This window comes from Nematolebias whitei, chromosome 2 (assembly GCF_014905685.2).
Source record: "Nematolebias whitei isolate Nwh7 chromosome 2, NemWhi1, whole genome shotgun sequence".
NCBI classification, from domain to species: Eukaryota; Metazoa; Chordata; class Actinopteri; order Cyprinodontiformes; family Rivulidae; genus Nematolebias; species Nematolebias whitei.
Window position 1 is genome coordinate 31,417,990 of NC_056499.1, and position 24,561 is coordinate 31,442,550.

The 24,561-nt window shown below is 40.5% G+C and overlaps 2 protein-coding genes across 2 annotated transcripts; one reads left to right on the forward strand and one right to left on the reverse strand.

The window, feature by feature from the left end:
• Positions 1-8,361: 8,361 nt before the first annotated feature.
• On the reverse strand, positions 8,362-9,867 carry phospho2 (phosphatase, orphan 2). Its single transcript, XM_037697623.1, has 4 exons — positions 9,827-9,867; positions 9,316-9,394; positions 9,120-9,214; positions 8,362-9,026 (listed from the first exon to the last, which is right to left on the reverse strand). Exons 2-4 carry the CDS (start codon positions 9,384-9,386, stop codon positions 8,467-8,469), a joined length of 726 nt encoding a protein of 241 aa, XP_037553551.1. The 5' UTR covers positions 9,387-9,394; positions 9,827-9,867; the 3' UTR covers positions 8,362-8,466.
• A 256-nt stretch (positions 9,868-10,123) lies between these two features.
• syap1 (synapse associated protein 1) lies at positions 10,124-21,661 on the forward strand. The gene is made up of 9 exons (XM_037697624.1): positions 10,124-10,434; positions 10,706-10,824; positions 11,710-11,776; positions 15,176-15,249; positions 15,338-15,477; positions 18,921-19,072; positions 20,701-20,747; positions 20,836-20,992; positions 21,135-21,661. Exons 1-9 carry the CDS (start codon positions 10,242-10,244, stop codon positions 21,278-21,280), a joined length of 1,095 nt encoding a protein of 364 aa, XP_037553552.1. The 5' UTR covers positions 10,124-10,241; the 3' UTR covers positions 21,281-21,661.
• The last annotated feature ends 2,900 nt before the right edge of the window (positions 21,662-24,561 follow it).

Below are 24,561 nucleotides of genomic sequence, written 5' to 3' on the forward strand. Positions count from 1 at the left end.
TTTTTTAAAAAAAAAAAAAAAAAAAAAAAAAAAAAAACTGTAGTATGAGTTTTTATAACTGCTTATTGTTGTTGCTGTTGTCCATTGTTGTCATCTTTCTTTGTTGAAATCAGGTCTCTCTTGTAAATGAGTCCTCGAGGCTCAATGGGATTTACCTGTATAAATAAAGGTTGATTGATAACATTAGAGCTTGAGGCCAAATTAATGCCATCTAAGGAGGGAGAAAGACTGAAAAAATCATTCCTAAGGAGCTCAGGTCCAAAAATTAAAACCTCAGTCTTGTCTTTGTTCAAAAGGAGAAAATTTAAATTGTCTCTTGTCTCCACGTCACCATCGGTTCAGTGTTTGGTTTCCTGATAGATGTCATGGTCCTCCATCTCATGATCCCCTGTATTTTTTTATAAGTTGTAGCTTACATGTAAGCTTTTTGTTTTCGTTCTTTTTGTTTTGTTTTGTTTTTGGTTTTTTGTTAATTACAATCTTCTTGTGTGCCTGCATCTGGGTCCAGTTCCCGGGCCGCTACAGTCGTGATCTAGCCCTCCAAACTCAAACTGACAGGATTGTTTCTTCTGAGGTTTTGTGTAAGAAATGTCTTCAGATATTCAAATTTGTGATGTTAGGCTTCAAAAATATTAAACATTTTTTATAAGACCTCTCAAATCATTTTAATTGTAAGAGACTGACCTGTATTCATAAACTCTTTCCTTTTTACTTTTTCAGTTATCAAAGATCCAGACCTTTTCTGTCCTGGCCTTAACAATGTGTTTTTTTGCTTTTGGGGATGAACAGAACTTTTTCTTACAACTTCAAGAATGATGTAATTCTGTGAGTCATGCTTGTTGAAAGCAAGATTACAAATTAAACAACCCAGTTATTGTAGCAACATCTCATTAAATGGATAAATTACATTCAATGATAGTCATTTATTCTAGTCGATCACCTTCATGTGAGCATGTGCATACTGAAATGCATCAAACCAAGAAGTTCAGGTTTAAATTCCCTAAAGTCTGTTTACTTTAGTTTGGTAGACCGCATCATTTTATAGGACACACATTTTCTTTAAGTGCATGCAAAAACAAAGATAAATGATTATTGTCTTTAAACAACAGCATGAACGAAAAAGATATCAAAACTGTTGGCACTTAATATCAAAATCGATACATTATCTTTACCCGTTTCTTCATTTTTGGGTCGAGGGGGTCACTGGTGCCCATGTACAGCCATCACTGTGTGAGAGGCAGGGGACACCCTGGACAGGTCTCTAGTCGGTCACAGGGACACAAAGAGACAAACAAGACAAACAACCATTCACTCTCTCACTCTCACCTAGAGACAATTTAGAGTTACCAATCAGCCTAACATGCATGTTTTTGGTCTGTGGGAGGAAACCAGAGTAACTGGAGAAAACCCACGCATGTACGGAGAGAACATGCAAACTCCACCCAGAAAGCCCCTGGCCAGGATTTGAACCAAGGACCTGCTCGCTGAGAGGCAGCAGCTCTACCAACTATGCTACCGTGCTGCCCCTTAATATCAAAATAACAAGTAATTATTTGTTTTGCTTCTGTTGAACATCTTAACAGCCTCTTGTAAACATGTCTGTTCATACATGTCTTCAACTGTCACAATGTGGTTCATATTTTTATGCTATTCGTGTAGGCCTTCTTGGAGCAAATAAAACCACAGTGATATAGTATATCCAGCCAGCAAGGTCACTGCCTGCATTCTATTCTTCTCTTTTTTTATACTTGCCAGCACAAAAAATAGGACATAATAATGTGTTTTTGGTCCAAGCTGGTCTCTGACCAGGTGTAAGCTGGTATCCAGAGACATAAGATGCATTCAGTGATGCCAGGACACAACCTGTAATCATTTCAACTAAACATAGATTTAACATTGTGTAAAATTATTTAGGAAGCAGTCATAGTAGAATTATTTTTGTTTGTTTTTTGTTTTCTTTTTGTTTTTAAGAAAATCTAATTTATCATGTCACATATTATATTACTTTTTTTTTGTTTTGTTCAAAATTTGTGTTTTAATTCTAGGATGCTGTATTTTTTGTATTTATTTTGCTCAAGTTTAAATTGTACCATCAGAGTTTAATCCAGGTCCATCCTAACTGACATCTGTAGCTTAGAAATATTAAATCCACCTGAAGTGACGTTTCTTGAAACTGCATTTTGGTCCAACTTGTAGTGTTTGCTCAAACCAATCTGGACAAAATAAAATTATTTTGGGTCATAGACTGTGACACCAGCCATAAAATATTTTTATTTTAATGATACTTTAAATGGCTTAATAAAAGTCTGTCTTTATTGTCAGTCACAGCATCGTAGTCATTCTTAAAGTGGAATGTTTTGATTTGCCATTCACTCCAATCATCACTCCGATCATCTGGCAATGAGCCTTGGACACGGGGTGCCAGCAGTAATTCCCCATTGATCAGATCTTGAAGCTGGATCTCATCTTATGACACTACAGAGGAAGTTATTAGAGCACATGTGCTAAAGAGGGCACAGAAAATGAGCCGTCAGTCATTTACTCAAATTAGCAGCACAGTTTAAACCAGGTATTACAGAGGTGTGTTGGGTGAAGGCCAGTTGTTAGAGAGAAGAAGCTTCAGTCACATGTGAGGATCATAACTCAGCCACCTGAGCACCACCATCACTGCCTGGTTCCTCAGGCAGCTGCAATCCAGCTCTGGAAATTTTTCCACTTTTATTGCCTTTTGTAACCTCCAGCAGAGTGTTCAGCATTAGATAGTGATATTAAATCACTGGAACAAAGTGACTCTAGGAACTATTGCTTTAGAAGAAATATTTATACATACAATCTCCAACAGTGGATATTTAAAATTAATTCTGGGTTTTAGAGAGTTATGGTCTCGAGCTCAGCCAACATTACATTTTACTTTCACATCCTACAGGTAATATTTGGTTACATTAAAAACAAAACTCATGATGTGCTTTCAATGTTCTTTAGCTCTCAAAGTTATAATTTCAGTACAACATAAAATATTCACTAGGCAAGAGGCGAATCAGAGAGCTGATCCTGGATCTGCCTGCTAGCACCATTCAACTATGTTTCTACAGGCTGATCCACACATGGGTGCAGGTGTATGCCAGGAAACCAAAGGCAGGAGTATAACGTCAAAAAAACACAGCAGGAAAGCCTCAGAAGTTTTTCTTCTTGCCCCATAAATACAGTACATTAGGAGCCTACAGCCAGCGCTCCCCCTTTAAGGAGGGTTTTGTTGAGTCAGGAAGAGTCAACATTATCAAACATGTCTAAAAGATTTTGATGTCCACTAAAGACAACCATGATAAGAGGAACTATGAAGTTTGCAAAGTGCTATCCCTAGAATTGCTAAGATAATATATGTGCTTTTACTTGGCAATAAAGAGCATCTAGAAGATAAAGTCCACATTGATTTGCTGGGCTGGGGATGAGGCTTTGCCTGAAGCAGAGGAATTCAAGAATCTTGGAGTTTTGTTTATGATTGAAGGCAGGATGAAGCAGGTGATAGATCAACAAATAGGGGCCCCATATACAGTAATGAAGGCACTGCTCCAGGCTGGTGTGGTCAAATAAGAGCTGAGCCATAAGGCAAAGCTTTTAATTTACTGGTTCATATTTATTCCAACTTTCATCAATGGATCCTGACAACAAGAGCAAGACCCCAGATCTAAGCAGATGAAAAAAGCTTCCTACATAGGGTGGATGGGATCAACCTCAGAGATGAGATGAGGAGTACTGTCATCCAGTGGGAGCTTGAGATGCCTGTAAAACACCTCCCTCTGGAGGTTTTCCAGGTACAACACACAAGAAAAAGACCCTTAGATCCAAATTTTGCTGAAAGAATCATGTATCTTCTTGGCCGGAGAACATATTAGGGTTTTCCATGAGGAGCTGAATAGTGTCCCTGGGGAGAGGTACAGTTTGTCTGGATTTCCCTTGAGAATCTGTTATAGTCATGACCTGACTTATGACCTTAGCATAGGTGATGGATGGATGGATGGAGGGAGCATTGTTTTCTTTTTATAAGAGATATTCTCCAGTGAGTATTAAAAAGACAGAGCTAATTAACCCTGAAATCAGGGATTCTTTGGGATTTTCACCTCAGAAGGTGAGTTAAGTTAAACCCTGTCTTGCTGAATATTAATTTAAACTAAGGCAAGTGGTGCTATACACACTTCATAAAGAGTGTAAATGTAAAGCACCTTCATTTTGTCTCTCGAGCCTCAGCAAGCTGTGAAACGTCCTATCCCCTGTGCTCAAGAAATCGACTCAGGAGTTGTTGGTTCGTGCACGTATAATTCCACCGTGGGGAACAATAAAGAGGGAAGTAGCTCCCTTGTTAGCTATTACAAAATGAGCACTGTGTGCCAAATCTTACATCATGCTGGAAATGTAAAGGTTTAATGTTTGAGTTGTTTTGTGTTTGCAACAAAAACACCTACCTACTGCTGCGTGGAAGGCTTCTTGTCTCTCTTGAGGGTTGCTAATATTGTATGTGCAACACAAAACTGAGCTAGTGCCATCCATTAATTTAAATAAGTGCTGCCCTTTAGACCAATATATTTGCAGCATGTGTTTCACTAAACAACTGTTGACAAATTGTTTGCAGTGTTTAAGTTTCAAAATACAATATATCAGCATTGTTTGAAGTTGCTATTGTCATGACTATGAGTAAACCCATACATCAATACCTGTGTCAGCAGAGTCTCATTCCCCTAAAGCCTCCTTCACAATGGATGAAGATAAACATCAACATAAAATATCTCTCAGAATGTGGATGCTCCAGACATGTATTAAGAACACAGTGTGCTCTTCATAACACATGGTAGGTCCAAGTTGGTTTTAGAACATGTGCAAAACTTCTATAGCCAGATCATGGTGGTTTATCATTGTGGTGGCAGGGTATTGTGGTCCTGGGTGAGCAGTGTGGGAGAGTGGCAGCGGTGTAGCCATGACACAAGGTCGTGTCAACTGACCAGGTTGGCGAAACGTCTTCTGTTACAAATAAAGTCCAGTTGTTTTTGTATTGAACGCTTTTTGAATTCATCATGTCCTGGATGACTGAGAATCTTCACCAGCAGGTTGGCGTCATCGTCTGTAGGTCGTGACCTGATTTTGACAAGGTCATGGAAACCACCTATTGCAGATGTCCATAGCGGCGCGTCAGAGTGATGTATCTTCTAGCTGCTTCTTGGCACGTTCCCAAAAAGTCAAACCCTGAGGTAGAAGTCATCTTCTGCTTGAGCTGAACGGATATGTTGAATAAATGTGTAGGGGGCCATGACAACACCCTCATATAGCCCAGATTACTGTGCAAATCAGATAGTCTGCCATATCCAGGGACTGCTTCTTTAGATATTCATCTTGGTACAAAATAAATGGGGCGTTACAGTGATATAATTCTTTTCCTTGCTTCATTTGTGTTTTTAAATTATAGAGTAGAACGTCCCCTGTGGATCTGGTTGCCCTCTAATAGCCAATGCTATAACACAAACTGCAAGCGTGAGAAAATTATTATTATTATTATTACTGCAGGTGATCAGTAACTCAAACCCACTCCTTTCATTTTCACATTAATATTTTATTACTCCTCTGCTCTAAATTCTGGTTTTGTACTGTAAGAACTTTTGTCTTGCTGTTACAGTCTGGGAAAAAACAACCAGACCATTTCATTTTGTAAAAGGCAGCAGGATGGTTGTAACAATCTGAATCAGGACGAAGACGGATGCATGATGCATAAGAGTGAAGAGCTGATCAAATGTGATCAATTGTTATCACCCGCCACCATAGGTGGGGCGATAATGTTTTGTCCATGTGTGTGTGTGTGTTTGTCTCTTGGTATCATTAGCAACATGTATGCTGACAGAATGCAGACAGAATTAAATGAAATTTAAAAGAAAGTGCTCTGTCCAGTTCAAGATGGTTGCCACAAGTAATTGACCTTAACTGAACTGTGAAAACAAGTAAACCCTAATGATTTGGTGCAAGATTTTTATTTGTCCCAGAGTGTTGAATCTTGGCGAGTGGAGGGAGCAATTTTATCTACCAACACACAATGGCAGCGCCAGGGGGTGGCCAATGGTGGCTATGGCCACCATAGGTTAATCTTCTGCCACCTCATTTGAGGAAAATATAATTTTGAGCAATATACAGTAAAAACTAGAAAGCATACAAGTAGTTTCCTCAAATGTTAGGGATGGTCGAATGGCAGTGGCCAGCTTGAGTTTTGAAGTTTCAAACCAATTTTTGATAGTGACCTTTCTTTCGCCGATGAAGCCACACTAAATGGAAGTTAGCACGTAGTTTATTTTTGACCCAATTATTTGAGGAAACTACTTTTCAGCAAAAAGAAAAGTTTCCTCAAATGATTGGAGTTGGTGGTTTACACACACACACACACACACACACACACACACACACATATATATATATATATATATATATATATATATATTTACTTTCAGCCATGTTTCAGTGAAACAGTTCTGCACAATACTTACATGACTAACCCCAACCCCGTCATATTTGGCAGCACTAAGTCCTCAGATGTTAAACTGATATTTGTTGGTAAAGTCTTAAATGGATGAACCACGTTTGTCCACATAAACTACAAAACTTGACTTGCTTCATCTAGTTTTGTAGTTTATGTAGACTTGGGTTTCAAGTTTGAATCTATGAGTGTTTTGGTAAGGAGGCCTTACCGTGCAACATAAACAGATTATTAAAAGCCAGTATAGATCCAGTGAACACATTTAAAGCCCTCAGTGTTGCTTAGATGCTGCAGGCTAGGTTTGATTTAGTCCAGTTCCAGCAGGATCTGGCTCAAATTAAGCTCAGCCTGTTGGTCATTTTGAGACTTTTTTTGTTTTTCTGATAAGCAACCAATCCTGTAAAAACTCTGTACCAGAGCTCCCTGTTGATCTGGCTTTAATCCTCATAACAAATCATACTTTGTGGCATCTACCTGATAATTTAATCTGTGTTTCCTGACTATAGATGTGGAAATAAACATATAAAGACACAGTAAGACGTAGTAGTTTTTGAAGAATATGGTGCCCGGTCAAGTCAAACTTATAAAACTTGAGGAGAAAAAGAGCAGACTCTCACTGTACACAATTCATTTTGTTGTAATTTTCTTGAAGTGCTGATTGGTTGAAAAGATCTCCTTTTCTGTGTGTTAACCTCAACTCTAGACCTACATTGCTCCTGAGCAGAGGGCAGGACTACAAAAGCCAGTGAAATGACGAAGCTTGCTATGGTCAGCTGAAGGTCAGTTTTCTGTAACCCACAGGAGGCTATCTTTAGAGCACGGTGGTAACATGGCTGAAACTATCACCTGCTGAGATCTCGTTTTCATTACCTCACGATTCTCAGCATCTGAAACATTAGAAACACAGTAGTAGTCCCTCACTACTTCACGGTTCGTTGTTCGTAGACTCGCTCTATCGTGGTTTTTCAAAACAAGATTGAACATGACACACAGTGGACTGACTGATGGATGAGCCGCACGGTCGGCATGACATTTTTATTTAAAACACATTATTTTAAATTATTTGGCACCTGCTGCACCTGTGTGCAGCCCACAGCTGCAGGAGATGCTTCTTTCTGCAGCACGTCATATCTCCGCTCTGCAGCGGAGAAGTGGGCGTGGCCGAGAGCGCTGGCAGAGAGTAGCCGAGGCAGAGAGCTGAGATCATGACATGCTGTGCTCTTTTAGAGCGTTTAGAGTTTAGAAACATTGTTTAGAATATTACAAGAGTGTGGGAAGGGTTTAAAACACCTTTATATAGCTATATAAATACTAAAATAAACTACTACTTGTACTACTGTATTCCTAATTCACAGCTTTTTCACTTGTCGCGGGGCTTCAGGGTATGGATCCCCCGCGATAAACGAGGGACTACTGTAAGAACTTAAATCCTGAATGTTTGACTGAATGTAACCTTAACCCTCCTGCTGGCCTTGGGTCAAAATGATCCAGAGGTCTCCTTTCATGGGGTCATTTTGACCCAAGGCCAGCAGGGGTGCTAACTGGTATCACTGGTTACAACATTCACTGCACATACAAACTGTTGTTTTGATCAGTGTGTACTGCAGCTATACTCATAGACACACACACAAATCAGTTTGTTACTGTAAAGATCAGGTTCACAGCTTACAAGCTCCCGTTTTAAGAAGTCAGTAAAAAATAAAATCTTACCCAAAACAGACTTCAAAAAATGTAAAATTAGAAAAGCACACATTTATTTTTCCCTGATTAGAACTGTTTTCCTGACATTAAAGGGAAAATAAACATTAACTTTGATCAGTCAAGAACAATGCAACGTGTCTCTTTTTAAAACGGTATATAACGTGATTATAATTAAGATAGTAATAAATTGTCTTTTGTTTGCTCAACAAGTGCATTTTTGACTTTTGAAATCAATCGCTCCAGTTGCCGTCACTGTGTCACATCCTTGTTTTTAGTGCCTGGAGGATGTCAGAGCCACTGCTCCAAACAATCACCTCAGCTCCAACAGAGGGGTCGCCTTCTTGTGTTTTTAGTTTGGCCAGCAGTTTTTCCAGAGTGTACCCCTTCCTGGGCATCACTACATCACGCTCTCTCAGAAAGGAGGTAGGGCAGAGATCGTTGCCTCCATCTCCAACGTAAATGACCCGCTCGTACGGCGTGCCACTCTCAGTCTGATCAGAAACATAGAGCTCCAGGACCCTCCTCTTGCAGAGGTTGACGGGACATTTATCGCAGTCGTGGGAGTGATAGCACTCCACCTCCATGAACCCGGACTCGTTAAACCAAGCCGGGTTGGTAAAAACCAGGTCCACGGCTTCTTGGAGTCCCGTTGCCTTCAAGATCCAGTCTATAAAGATGCTGTTGGAGTCAGAGATGACAATACAGTCGATGGTGGATTTATTTTTTGAAATAAATGTCAGCAATTCTGCCATTCCACTGGTTAAGGGGATGGTCTCCATCACACCGCGGACCCTTTCAGGACTGATCCCCTGGTCTCCTGTTTGAATCAATGAAACAGGATCAGAGCTGAAGGTTGAGGAGGTTGAAAGAAGCAATAAAAAGCTAGAAAAACAATATACTGATCTCTAACCTATGTAGCTCATCACCCTGCCCATGTGCTCAGTCCAGTGGCCCTTTCTGTACGAGTTCTTCAGACAGTCTGGAAGAGTCTGACCTGGAAGGCATCTGAAGACAGGAAACAACACAACATTTGGTTATGTTTACTGAACATGAAAGATCTTGAGCTCTGGTATTTCCTGGCTTGTAATTGAACTATTATTACATACTTGAGCACCCAGGTGTCACTGTTGTCATCAACCACAGTGTGGTCAAAATCTAAAACCACCAAAATCGTCATTTTCTCACCTGAAAAAAAGAAAGGAGCAGTTTTAAATTACTCGTTTGAAAAACGGAAAAATATCTTCAATTTGGACATTTTTGGCATGTGAATTATGTGTCACCAAATAATAATTATATTAAACACTTTCGCTTTTTATTTACTGCCGATTTAACCATAGCATCTAAATTAATAATTTACATGTTTTAGTTTTTTTATAAATCCACATAAAATACGTGAAGAGATGCAATCTCTTTAATTGTAGTTATTTTTACATAGAGTTTGGTGTAATCCCGTCAACGGTAGAGGCCCGGCTAAATATACAACACTTCATTACATTGCTTCCAAACGGGGTTGAAACGAAACAGAGAAGGCGACACTGATTTCTGGCGCAGATTGTTTATGAGCTAATTCACACAAATCAAAAACAGTAAAATATTTTTAAAAGAAACGAAACTCACCCGAATCTGTCTATCATCAGCCTACGGCGGCTGCTATGCTGAAAGATAATACGATTACCTCATTACCGCCACCTGCTGGGCGTCCTGCGAAGTTTAAGATTAAAATATACATAAATGCACTTATCTAACGTCCACTATAACAACATAACTCATATAAATGTGTGTTATACTGTTCATATCCTTATGTAGGATTTTTTTCTGTGATAATATCACATTTTTGACCATCTTTTTAAAAATGAATTACCTCAGTGTGACCGCCAGGTGACGATATGACGCAACTCCCACAAAGCACGGAGCGTAGAAGAAGTCCTGTTGGTTCATTTCCTGGTTACGCAAAATAAATCCCCAGCTGTTTAGTTTGGTGTTTTTCTGTTGTCAGCCCCTCTCTGGAGAGTTTATCGTTTTGTCTGCCAGCATGTTTAAAGGCTTGGGGACGTGGCTGGGTTTGGAGAAGCCGTCGGATGAGAAGGAAAGCCTGAATGTGGAGCAGGAAGAGAAGGTGGTGGAAGCCCAAAATGAGGTAAACAAACAGCAACCAGCTGACCAAGATCATCATGGAGAAGCAGAGACGAAGCAGGAAACTCCGGAGCAGAGACCAGGTTTCGGTGGTGAGGAAACAATAATTTATCAGTTCTTCAATCTGTGGCCTTAAAGCGTTAGAGTTGTTATTGTGGTAAATTAAGCTAGTTTTGGATGTTAAGTCAAAATATTTGAGAGGTCTGACTTTCTCAGCTCTGACGTTTTAACTCCCACTTGCTTTTAGATCCAGACTGAACAATAAACTGCTGTTGTCCTCGTCTGCTTTTTGTTCCTTGTTTTCAGAAGCTGGCCTGATATAAGTGAGTCTGCTTGCAACTCTGCTTTCTCTTGTGTCTCCAGATTACATCTTCAGTTTCGCCTCCAACGCCACCAAGAAGCTGTCTGAGTCTGTGGTAGGGACCGCTCAGACCATTAAGAAGACGGTGGAAGAGGGGAAGATCGACGGCATCATAGACAAGGCACGGTGTTGCTCTTTTGAGATTTTAAATCTTCCAAGAGAGCCAATTTGAGTTATGTTCTATTTAATGACAGATGTGTCTTTTTTAAGTAATGTGCTTGTAATGATTGGGTACGTTACAATTCCCAGTTACTGGGAAAGGTGAGTTCACGCATTTGGCTCAAATTTCAACAATCAAAAGTCACACATTGGAGATTAGGATCCATTACAAATAAAGTGGGAATTTTATTACAAACTGTTATCTGCATGAGCAACTTTCATGCTAATCTGTTGACTCAAAAGTTGTTTTTGATGACCTGGATTAGGATGACCCAATCCAGACATTAGGAGAAATGTGTGTCTTTTTTTATTCCTCAAAAATTGCACAACTTGTTTGCAACTAATTTGAACTTTATTTCTTTGAGCTGTAACCAATAATGAGTTTCCATTAATCCATCCAACTTTTACCCACTTCTTCCATTTTGGGTCACGGGGGTCATCCGTGCCCATGTCGAGCAATCACTGTGTGAGAGGTGGGGGACATCCTGGACAGGTCGCAAGTCCATCACAGGGACACATGGAGACAAACAACCATTCACTCTCTCACTCACACCTAGGGACAATTTGGAGTTACCAATCAGCCTAACATTCATGTTTTTGGTCTGTGGGAGGAAACTGGAGTACCCAGAGAAAACCCATGCATGCACGGAGAGAACATGCAAACTCCACCCAGAAGTGCCCCTGGACTGGGATTTGAACCGGCAACCTTCTCGCTGAGAGGCAGCCGCTCTACCAGCTGTGCCACCGTGCTGCCAGAGTTTCAATTCTATTTATAAATTTTAATGGTTTTGTAACATTCCTATAATTGTTTATCTTTTTAACAAGTTCAGTTTTTTTGTGACTGCAGACTATTTTAGGAGACTTCCAGAAGGAGCAAGAGAAGTTTGTTCAAGAGAAGAAGGCCAAAAAGTCAGGTAAAGCCATATATGAAGCAAAATTATCTTATCATTATTAGGCAGCGGGGAAATGCCTTACAGCAACACTTTCAAAAACACTAAAATCCCTGCAGACACACTAGATTGTTTTGAAAGTAGAAAAATTGATGTTAAAGCCCTCGGTAAATACAGTGCCTTGCGAAAGTATTCGGCTCCCTTGAACTTTTCAACCTTTTGCCACATTTCAGGCTTCAAACATAAAGATATAAAATGTTAATTTTTTGTGAAGAATCAACAACAAGTGGGACACAGTCGTGAAGTGGAATTAAATTTATTGGATGTCCATCCATCCATTATCTTTACCCGCTTATTCCATTTTGTGTCACGGGGGTCGCCGGTGCCCATGTCCAGCAATCACTGTGTGAGGGGCGGGGGACACCCTGGACGGGTCGCAAGTCCATCACAGGGACACATAGAGACAAACAAGAAAAACAACATTTACTCTCTCACTCACACCTAGGGACAATTTAGAGTTACCAATCAGCCTAACATGCATGTTTTTGGTCTGTGGGAGGAAACCGGAGTACCAGGAGAAAACCCACACATGCACGGAGAGAACATGCAAACTCTACCCAGAAAGGCCCCTGGACCGGGGTTTGAACCAGGGACCTGCTCGCTGAGAGGCAGCAGCTCTACCAGTTGTGCCACCGTGCTGCCTATTTATTGGAGGTGTCAAACTTTTTTAACAAATAAAAAACTGAAAAGTGTGGCGTGCAATATTATTCGTCCCCCTTGCATTAATACTTTGTAGCGCCGCCTTTTGCTGCAGTTCCAGCTACAGTCTCTTGGGATATGTCTCTATCAGTTTTGCACATGGAGAGACTGAAATTCTTGCCCATTCTTCCTGCAAAACAGCTCGAGCTCAGTGAGGTTGGATGGAGAGCGTTTGTGAACACCAGTCTACAGCTCTTTCCACAGATCCTCGATTGGATTCAGGTCTGGACTTTGACTTGGCCATTCCAACACCTGGAAACGTTTATTTGTGAACCATTCCATTGTAGATTTGGCTTTATGTTTTGGATCATCGTCTTGTTGGAAGATAAATCCCAGTCTCAGGTCTCTTGCAGACTCAAGCAGGTTTTCTTCCAGAGTGGTCCAGTATTTGGCCCCATCCATCTTCCCATCAATTCTGACTATCTTCCCTGTCCCTGCTGACGAAAAGCAGGCCCAAACCATGATGCTGCCACCACCATGTTTGACAGTAGGGATGGTGTGTTCAGATTGATGAGCTGTGTTGCTTTTACTCCAAACGTATCATTTTGCATTGTGGCCAAACAGTTGGATTTTGGTTTCATCTGACCAGAGCACCTTCTTCCACATGTTTGGTGTCTCCCAGGTGCTTGTGTCAAACTTTAAACAACACTTTTTATGGATGTCTGAGAAATGGCTTTCTTCTTGCCACTCTTCCATAAAGGCCAGATTTGTGCAGTGTACGACTGATTGTTGTCCTATGGACAGACTCTCCCACCTCAGCTGTAGATCTCTGCAGTTCATCCAGAGTGATCATGGGCCTCTTGGCTGCATCTCTGATCAGTCTTCTTCTTGTTCGAGATGAAAGTTTAGAGGGACGGCCGGGTCTTGGTAGATTTGCAGTGGTCTGATACCCCTTCCATTTCAGTATGATTGCTTGCACAGTGCTCCTTGGGATGTTTAAAGCTTGGGAAATCATTTTGTATCCAAATCCAGCTTTAAACTTCTCCACAACAGTATCTCGGACCTGCCTGGTGTGATCCTTGGTCTTCATGATGCTCTCTACGCTTTGAACAGAACCCTGAGACTATCACAGAGCAGGTGCATTTATACGGAGACTTGATTACACACAGGTGGATTCTATTTATCATCATCAGTCATTTGGGACAACATCGGATCATTCATAGATCCTCACTGAACTTCTGGAGTGAGTTTGCTGCACTGAAAGTAAAGGGGCCAAATAATATCACACTTTTCAGTTTTTTATTTGTTAAAAAAGTTTGACACATCCAATACATTTCATTCCACTTCACGATTGTGTCCCACTTGTTGATTCTTCACAAAAAATTAAAAATTTATATCTTTATGTTTGAAGCCTGAAATGTGGCAAAAGGTTGAATAGTTCAAGGGGGCCGAATACTTTCGCACAGCACTGTATGTTGGTTGCTGCTCAAGTGACCTGCAGACATCAGTTTGTCGTTATGTACTTGCAAGTGGCGGATGGTGAAAATATTTGAAAAAGTTGTCGCTGACTACAATGAATAACTCCCAAATGTGTAACTTGCATGCATGCTACATGTAAGTTGTATTTATTTCAACAATATTTGTAAAAACTTAATTTACCACACTGTTCAAAAGTTTTAAACTGACACTACAGATGCATCTTAAAAAATTTGAATATCGGGAAAGAGTTCAGTTGTTTTTTTCAAACATTTCAGAAAGTGAAACAAATATATAGAGTGAAACATTTCAAGCGTTTATTTCTTGTCATTTTGATGAGTATGGCTTACAAATAATGAAAAAACAAAATTTCAGTTTCTCATATAATTAGAAGATTCCACAGCCAGCATTTGATGTCTTTGTCAGTGTGGGCAGGAGCCAAGTCCTTCTGGAAATTTAAATCAGCATCTCCATAAAGTTCATCAGCAGAAGGAAGTATGAAGTCTCTAAAATGTCCTGGTAGATGCTGTGTTGACTGTGGACTTCAGAAAACACAGTGAACCAAACCATCATTGACTGTGGAAACTTGACTCTGGACTTCAAGCAACATGGATTCTGGACCTCTCCTCTCTACCTCCAGACTCTGAGACCTTGATTTCCAAATGACATGAAAATGTACTTTAATCTGAAAGGAGGACATTGGACCACTGAGCAGTAGTCCAGTTCTTTGTCTCCTCAGCAGGTAAGACACTGACCTCTCTGGTTTAGGAGTGGCTGGACTTGAGGAATGAGACATTTGTAGCTCATGTCTATGAGTCAATCAGCTGATCAGGGTGTGACAACAGGAGTTTACAATATTGAACCTCAACAATATTCTAATTATCTGAGACACTAAATTTTGTTTTTCATTATCTGTAAGCCATAATCATGAAAATTACAAGACATAAAGGCTTGAAATATTTTACTCTGACTTTCTGAAATGATTGACAAATGAAACTGAACGATATTCTAATTGTTTTAGATGCACCTGTAATTTATTTATAATTTGCTTTCAGGTTTAAAATATCATGTAGACTAACAGAGGAACAGTATCTGAATGTCATGTTTGTAATGAAAACACGATACGGAGCCCAAACGAGGCTTCAACTGTATCAATGTTTTGGAGCTAAATGTTTTTTTTAATGAGTCAAACTTTGTCATCGGGTGTTTTTAACAAATTCAACAAAATAAATGTCTTGATGTTTGTAGAAGCAGCGGTGCCTCCCTGGGTGGGCTACAACGAGGAGGAGACAATCCAGCAGCAGATCCTGGCTCTGTCCGCTGTAAGCTTTACGTTGGCTGTTTCTGCCATTTTCACTTTGTTTAATCAGCTCCTTGTCTCAACCCAACACCTCTGGCTGCTGGTTTTAGGACAAGAGGAACTTCCTGCGGGACCCCCCAGCTGGTGTTCAGTTCCACTTTGACATAGAGCAGATGTACCCTCTGGCTGCAGTCATGCTAGAGGAAGACCAACTCCTCAATCGCATGCGCTTTGACCTGGTCCCTAAACAGTAAGAGGTTTTTCTCAGTTCTATGTTTATCGCAGTGTCGTGAGAAAACATGAACTCTGCTGCCAGATCCTTTCAATTCACTAACTAGATGCAGTCAAAGAGATCTTAACGCTTCCATCATGAAATGAGCCTGAGGTCCTTCAAACAGGTCAGAGACAAAGCTGTAGATTATAAAACAATATACAAACCGGATTCCAAAAAAGTTGGGACACTAAACAAATTGTGAATAAAAACTGAATGCAATGATCTGGAGATGGCAAATGTCAATATTTTATTCGTAATATAACAGATGACAGATCAAATGTTTAATCTGAGTAAATGTAACATTTTAAAGGAAAAATATGTTGATTCAAAATTTCACAGTGTCAACAAATCCCAAAAAAGTTGGGACAAGTAGCAATAAGTGGCTGGAAAAAAGGAAATTGTGCATATAACGAACAGCTGGAAGACCAATTAACACTAATTAGGTCAATTGACAACATGATTGGGTATAAAAAGAGCTTCTCAGAGTGTCAGTGTCTCTCAGAAGCCAAGATGGTAAGAGGATCACCAATTCCACCATTGTTGCGCAGAAAGATAGTGCAGCAATACCAGAATGGTGATACCCAGCGTAAAATAGCAAAGACTTTTAAGTTATCAACAACCGTGCATAACATCATCAAAAGATTCAGAGAATCTGGAACAATCGTTGTGCGTCAGGGTCAAGGCCGTAAAACTCTACTGGATGCTCGTGATCTCCGGGCCCTTAAACGTCACTGCACCTCAAAACAGGAATGCCACTGTCAAGGAAATAACAGAATGGGCTCAGGAATACTTCCAGAAAGCATTGTCAGTGAACACAACCCACCGTGCCATCCGCCGTTGCCAGCTGAAACTCTACAGTGCAAAGAGGAAGCCATTTCTAAGCAAGCTCCACAAGCTCAAACGTTTGCACTGGGCCAGGGGTCATTTAAAATGGAGTGTGGCAAAATGGAAGACTGTTCTGTGGTCAGATGAGTCACGATTTGAAGTTCTTTATGGAACACTGGGACGCCATGTCATCCGGACCAGAGAGGACAAGGATAGCCCAAGTTATCAATGCTCCGTTCAGAAGCCTGCATCACTGATGGTATGGGGTTGCATGAGTGCTTGTGGCATGGGCAGCTTTCATGTCTGGAAAGGCACCATTAATGCAGAGAACTATGTTCAGGTTCTAGAACAACATATGCTCCCATCTAGATGTCATCTCTTTCAGGGAAGACCCTGCATTTTTCAACACGATAATGCCAGACCACATTCTGCAGCAATCACATCATCATGGCTATGTAGGAGAAGGATCTGGGTACTGAAATGGCCAGCCTGCAGTCCAGATCTTTCACCTATAGAGAACATTTGGCGCATCATAAAGAGGAAGGTGCAACAAAGAAGACCCAAGACGATTGAACAGTTAGAGGCCTGTATTAGACATGAATGGGAGAGCATTCCTATTTCTAAACTTGAGAAACTGGTCTCCTCTGTCCCCAGACGTCTGTTGAGTGTTGTAAGAAGAAGGGGGGATGCCACACAGTGGTAAAAATGGACTTGTCCCAACTTTTTTGAGATTTGTTGACGCCATGAAATTTGGAAACAACAGATTTTTCCCTTAAAATGATACATTCTCTCAGTTTAAACTTTTGATCTGTGATTTGTGTTCTATTCTGAATAAAATATTAGATCTTGGCACCTCTATGTCATTGCATTCAGTTTTTATTCACAATTTGTTTAGTGTCCCAACTTTTTTGGAATCTAGTTTGTACAAACTGGTTAGAAAATCATATTGTCTGCTTTATTTTGCTAACAGACAAATCGAGTTGAAGCCATTAGTTAACGATGAAGTTTCAAGTGAAGATCTTGAAGATCAAGTAGCACGTGGATTGAGTGTTGGAGATTCACGGCTACAACCACGCTAAATCTTAGCTCAGTATCTACGACTGATTGACGTTCAGCCAATTTTGTACTGGCTAATATTGATTAGCTGTGGTGGCCATCTTGATTGGGTTACTTCCAAAATGTGATCAGTTATAGATACAGTTGTACATCCAATCATTGCTTTGTGAGAGTTCCATTAAACTTGGTTTAGTCATTTGTAAGATATTTTTCTAACAGACAAACAGGATTGACACCAAGAGTTAAAACTCGAGTTTTAGACAGAGTTCTTTTGCAGTGTGTTGCGCTCAGAACTACTGCTACTACTGCCCCAACATTTATCTCAATATCTGTAAAACTGACTGTATGTTTCCAACATTTTTCAGTCAGGTCATTTGGACAGTTTCTTTTTTTGTGCTGAAACGTTTCACCTTCGATCCGGAAGGCTTCATCAGTCAAGGAAACGCACAACAATACTGATTCTTCCCCCAACAGCTTACTCCAAAGTGGAACAAACCAGTTATGTTGGTTCTAAAATGGTTTCTTTGGTATGAAGGAAGGGGGCTGGCAATGGAGGAGGGGGTGTACCAAAGAAGCCATTTTAGCACCAACATAACTGGTTTGTTCCACTTTGGAGTAAGCCGTTGGGGGAAGAATCAGTTTTTTTGTGTTTTCTTGACTGATGAAGCCTTCCGGATCGAAGGCGAAATGTTTCAGCACAAAACAGAAACTGTCCAGATGAACTGACTGAAAAATGTTGGATTGTATACCTGGATTACTGAGCATGGACTTTGTTGACTGTATGTTCGTTTTGTAATGTCAGTTGGCTGTGGCAGCCATCTTGAATCAAGTTGACTCCATTTTTTAATTAATTGGGGACTGACTAGTAAGAGGCAGCACCTATTATTATCCACCTAACAAAGAGTATCTTAACTTTATATCTTACTCTTCCGTCAACTTTAATGTGACCCGAACTGCAACGTGTACCCCCACAAATGTCTAAATCTAAGATGGCTTCCAAAGCTACATTTAAACAGCTTTAACTCAACTATTTTCACATATATAGAGTTGAAATTTGGTGAGGTTGTAGCTAAGAACGTTACCCATCACATGCTAAACCCAAATCAAAAATCCAAGATGGCCGCCTTAGGTTAAAAGGGAAAAAAATATGGTAACTCAACCATTTTTAGAGCTACTACGCTGAAATTTGTTATAGTGGTAGCTGAGTGCGAACCCAAACACATAGTACTGTCAAATCAAAATTATAAATTTGCGGCAGCCTGGCAGTCCCTGTCCAAATTTCTCCAGGAACTTTCTAGTTGTAGATGTTCATCCAATGATTACTTTCTAAAACGTTCATTAAAATCCGTTCAATAGTTAAATATATATTTTGCTAACAGTCCATACAAACACAAACATGGACTCCACCTTCTCCTTCAGTGCTGGTCAGTTAAAAAAATCTCCCCTATAGTGTTAACCCAACTCTACAAAGAATTTATCTACAGCATCCAGATGAAAGTGATTTATGAAGTGGATCCTGATGTGTTCGTGTTCGACAGAGTGAAGGAGGATGTGTTCTGGAGGAACTACTTCTACCGGGTGTCTCTGATCAAACAGTCGGCCCAGCTCACAGCGCTGGCAGCTCAGCATCAGCAGAAGGACGTCGTGGACAGCGGGGCCGGAGTCTCACCTGATGACATCGTCTTAAAAGGTCCAACTTTTTACAGAACAGTTGCAGCATGAAGCGCAGACAGGCTGCGGTTAGTTTAAAGCAGCAGTGAAAGATGTTTCTCATCTGTTTGAAACCCATTCAAACAAATGATGGTTAATAATAAGCAAGCATTTAGCTTTAATGTGGGGAACAAATGATTTTGAATAATTATTCTGGTTTCTCAGGAATATTGTACATCATTACTTCTGTCTTGCTGGCATTCATTTGTAGTCCAATCTCTTGAGCTGCCACTTCTAGGTGCGTTAAAAAGATTTTCTTATCAGAAACTGTTCAACAGCAGAAAAAGGTCATCTGAAACGTTAGTCTCAGTGATGTTTTCTGGATGGTATTGTCTCCTGGTAATAGTGTAAAGTCAAGATGTTCATGGTCTTGTAGGGTACACCTCATTACGTAGTCCACCACAATAATAAAAAGGTGTGGAGCCAGTGTGTCTCCTTGTAGCACCCCTGCTAGGACCTCAAAAAATTCTGTTTCATGAACGGCAAACAACACTTTGGTCGATGTGTTATACATGATGTTTATGGCCTGGACTATTTTTTCAGGAATGCCACAGGCTCGTAGTATTTTGATCATTTTCTTTCTGTCAACTGAATCCAAAGCTTTATTGAACATCACAAATGTGAAAACAGCTGATAGGTTCTTTGACTTGATGGCATCAGTGATTCATCCAAGAGTGAGAAGCTGTTAAGTTGTAGAGCGTCCTTCTCTAAAACCATTTTTGTTGTTGATTAATATTAGATCAATGTGTGCCCACACTCTTTTGAGTAGCATTTTGTTGTAGAGTTTAGCTGCATTTGGAAAAACTCTGTAATTATCTGGGAGATTTTAGCTATTTTTGGAGATCGGGACTATACCACTTCTGGACCAGATCTCAGGTTTGTTGTCATTAAAAGTTTTATTGCAGACTTGTAGCAGCTGTTCTTTTAATGCCCCAATCTTCTACATTTCACCCAGAACACCATCCAAACCAGCTGCCTTGCTGTTTGGTAGCTCAGGTGTGACGTCATGGGTGCATATCATGGGAAGCTCACTAGTTATGATGGTATTGGGTTAAATGAAGCATTGGTTCTTGGAGATTTTGTAGGAGCAAGAAGCTTTCCAAAGGGACTTTTCCACAGGTTCACACTGTTGGAATGTTTAGAAGAAACAGTTGTTTAATATTGTTAGTTTTAATACTTTTTAATGTATTTGTCCTAATTATTTATAGTTTTTTTTCCATATATTTGAATAGTTGAATTGACCAAGAACTCACTGTCTTGACACCATCAAACAGGATACAAACGTGGCATTTGCCGAAATAAAAGAAGCTGTATATGATCATCAAGGGTGGAGAACGTTGATCCATCGAGTGATCGAGAATCGACCATGATTGAACGGATAGTGGTAGTAGTAGAATAGTTGAATAGTTTAGGTTTAAAAAAGTTGATTTTCATCCAGTTATCATTAAATAAATCCCTTTTCAGAACCCAAAGTAAAACCTCATCCTGCTTTGAATATAATCTACGGTTTTCATTCTTCTAAATGCCTTTAGAGTGATTTCAGAGATCAGTGGGAAACAACTGGCGTATGACATGAAAACTAATTACAGTTTTTATTACTTTTTGTAGACGTCAGACCAAAAACACCACCAGTTTCCATCAGCAGCTTGAAAAAGGTAAAATCACGTCACCGTCCGGTCTTCTCAACAATCAGAGCCGGTCCGGTGGTTTCCCTTTTTTTAATCTTCTTTATGAAAATTTCAGCCGCCTCATGAGGAAGAAGAGGAAATCTCAACGAGCCCCGGGGTTTCTGAGTTTGTAAGTGATGCTTTCGACGCCACAGCCATCAACCAGGAGGACCTGAGGAAAGAGATGGAGCAGCTGGTGCTGGACAAGAAGGACAGCACCCCTTCCCCTGATGGTCCGCTTCATTCACTTTTTATTGGCTTTTATTCTGAAGGGGGGGGGGGGGGGGGGGCAAAAATGGCTGTAAATATAAAACTGCTCTTTTTAAATTGAGTCAATGTTTCTTTTTAACTCTTCATCGTCCCCTCACTCTCCAGTCCACTTCCCAGACGAGCCAGCAGACTGGGAAAAGGAGCTGCAGCAGCAGCTTCAGGAGTACGAGGTCGTGACGGAGGCGGACAACAAGGACGACCAGTGGGATCAGGAGATCGAGAAGATGCTCCAGGCTGATGATGACAGCTAGAAAACAATCGTTTGTTGCCTTCACAAGTAATGCCGTGGTCTCTAATGGAGAACCAGTGAAAAAGTTGGGAGAAAACCATCCAAATCCTTCCTGATGAAGTCGTAGATCCAATCATAGTGCGAGCGCAGCTGCTGGAGGCGGCAGTTACATGCAAGAAAATTAGTGAAGTACTACCTTTTTAAATCCGTTTCATCTACTTATTCTTCTCCAACTTCTGTCTTCTGATGAGTCGAACCTCTGGAGGGCGCTCCAGTTTTATAAAGGAGGGGATTTGGTCTGTTCGAAGTTCATCTTTGCTTCCACATGGTTGGTTGTACAGTCACGTACTGATATCAGTACAGTCAACTCTTAACGTATGTAAATAAAGAGGGTGATACTGGAGGTTTCATTATGTTCATTAAATCTATTTAATCTCATTTTCAGTTTTTGTCAACATCGTTGTTTCTCTGTAGCTGCATTGTACGTTTGTCTTTACTTATTTACTTTAATAAACCTTTATGATAATATGGAACGCTGTGCATCTTATTTAACGTGGGAAGAACATCCAGAGGAACGAGCGTCAAAACAGATCAGTGGGATTTGTCCAAAATTTGCACTAATCTGCACGTGTCACCGCTGCAGCTCCTGTTGCGATATGAATTTAAAAAATACAAACTTCCTAGTATCAGTGTAGAGAGAGGGATGCAGGTTTGAATTGGGTTTTAGCTTATTTGTAATGAAAAATCAATTGGCAAATTCATTCTTTGTGCATTTGTGCTCTTTTTTTAATATACTTAAAAAATGGATCACCTGGGGAGAAGGCATTATCCACTGATTTAAATATTTACAATTGGCCAAATAAGACCTTTACAAGAACCTGTGTGATATTTTCACCAGTGCTGCTGTTTTTATGTGCCAGTCAAACTTAAGTTTTAGTGTTTAAACTAATTTATACTGTAAATAAGTTATGAATATGCTTCAATAATCCAGGTAAAAAGCCAACAAAGTTCAGCCAAGTCATCTGGACGGTTTCATTGTTTTTGCTGAGATGTTTAGTCCTTCATCCAAAGGACTTCTTCAGTCTGAGGAGCCACAAACAAACTGATTCCTACAAACAGCACACTTCCATAGTGGAAAAAACAAAACATTTTGCTGGTGATAAGATGGTTTCTGGGGCACGCCCTCTCCCCCGTCAACTCCTCTGAGGCAGCCATGCCAAAGTGGTTCAAAACATCGAACTGTTCAGAGGACCTTACTGAATATTGTTGGGATTTTTTTAAATCTGGATTATTGAGCATGAATGTTGATGTTGTGAACCACTTTGACATGACTGCCTCAGTGGAGTTGATGGGGGAGAGGGCATGCCCCAGAAACCATCTTACCAGCAGCAAACTGTTTTTTATCCACTATGGGAGTGTGCTGTTTGTGGGACTCAGTTTGTTTGTGGCTCCTTGGACTAATGAAGTCCTACTACTAATATCCATCCTATTAAGAGCAAACAAAGCCTTTCACTCCCAGACTGCAGGTTTACTTGTGGTTCCCAGAGTTTCTAAAAGTAGAACAGGATGCAAAGCTTTCAGTTCTCAGACTCCGCTCTGGTGGAAATGACTTCCGGTTTCTGTCTGTGAGGCCGACACGGTCTACTTTTAAGATTAGGCTTAAGACTTTATTTTTTGATAAATCCTATAGTTAGGGTTGGCTTTGGTTTTCTGAGCTATCCCTTAGCTTTTCTGCTCCTATAGACTTGGATTGCTGCAGGACAGACCACATTCTGCTGCTGTCTTCACTCCCTCTACTCTCCATGTTTGCATTGCATTTACAATTGTTGCATCATTACTCAAATATTATCTGGTTTTATTCCCATAGAAACCACACCTAGACCTTTTGTGGTTGTCTGTGTCCCGTCCCTGTCCTCTCAAACCCCTGCTGCTGAGGCAGATGGGAGCCTGGTTCTGCTGGAGGTTTCTTCCTATTGAAGCGGAGTTGTTCCTTTTCACTGTCACCAGTGTACTGCTCAATATGAGGGGTGCAGTGAACTGAAGGTTTAAAGCAATCTGACAGTTTCCTGTCTTAAAGATTACTATAGCAGTTTGTAACATAGTGGCACTGTTTGTGTTATGATTGGATTCAATAGGATTTATGATTTAAACTTGATAGTTCTTTGTACATTGCTCTGATGTTGTTTTTTGTTGTGAACTGGTGCAAAATAAATCAACTAAATGTAATAGTTCTTGTGGAAAAGGTTTAAGAGTTATCTTTGTTGGTGTCTTTTCTTATTCAGTTGATTTTAAATTCTGGGGTATTTGGACACCTTGGAAAAATTGAAAGTTGTTTTGTTAATAAGTCTCGAGGCAATCTTCAAACGAGAAACTAATGTCTTTAAACAACATCTGCTTTTACAGCACTAACAACAAGTTTCCTGCCACATCTGAGGTGGAGCTGAGAACAGATCACAGAGGGGCAGAAAGTCTTACAACTGTGTGAGTCAGGCAGTGTGGGATGATGGTCTGTTTGGCTTGTCGAGAGTCTGTAATCGTGTAAAAGTAGACAAACGCATAACTCTGCTTGTTCCTGCCAGACAGGCAGCAGGCCAGCCTCAGCATGCCCCCCTCTACTCTGCAGAGCTGCAAACACAAGTCTGGAATGTCTGCATTGCTTACTACAGGAACAAATCAGTGATTAAATACTCATTGGCAAGTGACAATCAATACAAAGATCAATACCTCGACACGGTGTGTCCAAGAGCTATTTCTCTCCTCTTGGGTTCAAAAGGAACGAAGAGCAGGTGGGTTAACGAATGGAAACGGGGGGATGGGGGACTCCTCTTTGTTTTGTTGCTCATTCTTCTCCAGGTGCACGACACTGCACTCCACAGCATCACAGCCAGGGACCACCAGCTGCTGTCCTGGAGAACTGGCAGCTATCACCATGGCAACGCCGTGGGAACAAAGCCCACAGAGGAGGACCCATGTGTGTGCTTTATTGTCTGCGCGTGATTTTGGTTTAACAGGGTTTTAATAATGCATGGAGGTCGACCTGTGTGTGTGTGCCTTTGCATTTGTTACCTTGTAAGAACCATTTTTCCAACACATTAATTCAACCTTACTACTTGTGAGGACTAACATGTCCTTATGGGGCCGAAAACCTGGGCCCCTAAGGGCCTAAGTACCATTGGTGGGTTAAGTGTTAGTTTTAGGGTTAGGTATGTACTAGTAATGTTAGGTTTAGGGTTAGGTATGTACTAGTAATGGCTAGGTTTAGGGTTAGGTATGTACTAGTAATGGTTAAGTTTAGGGTTAGGT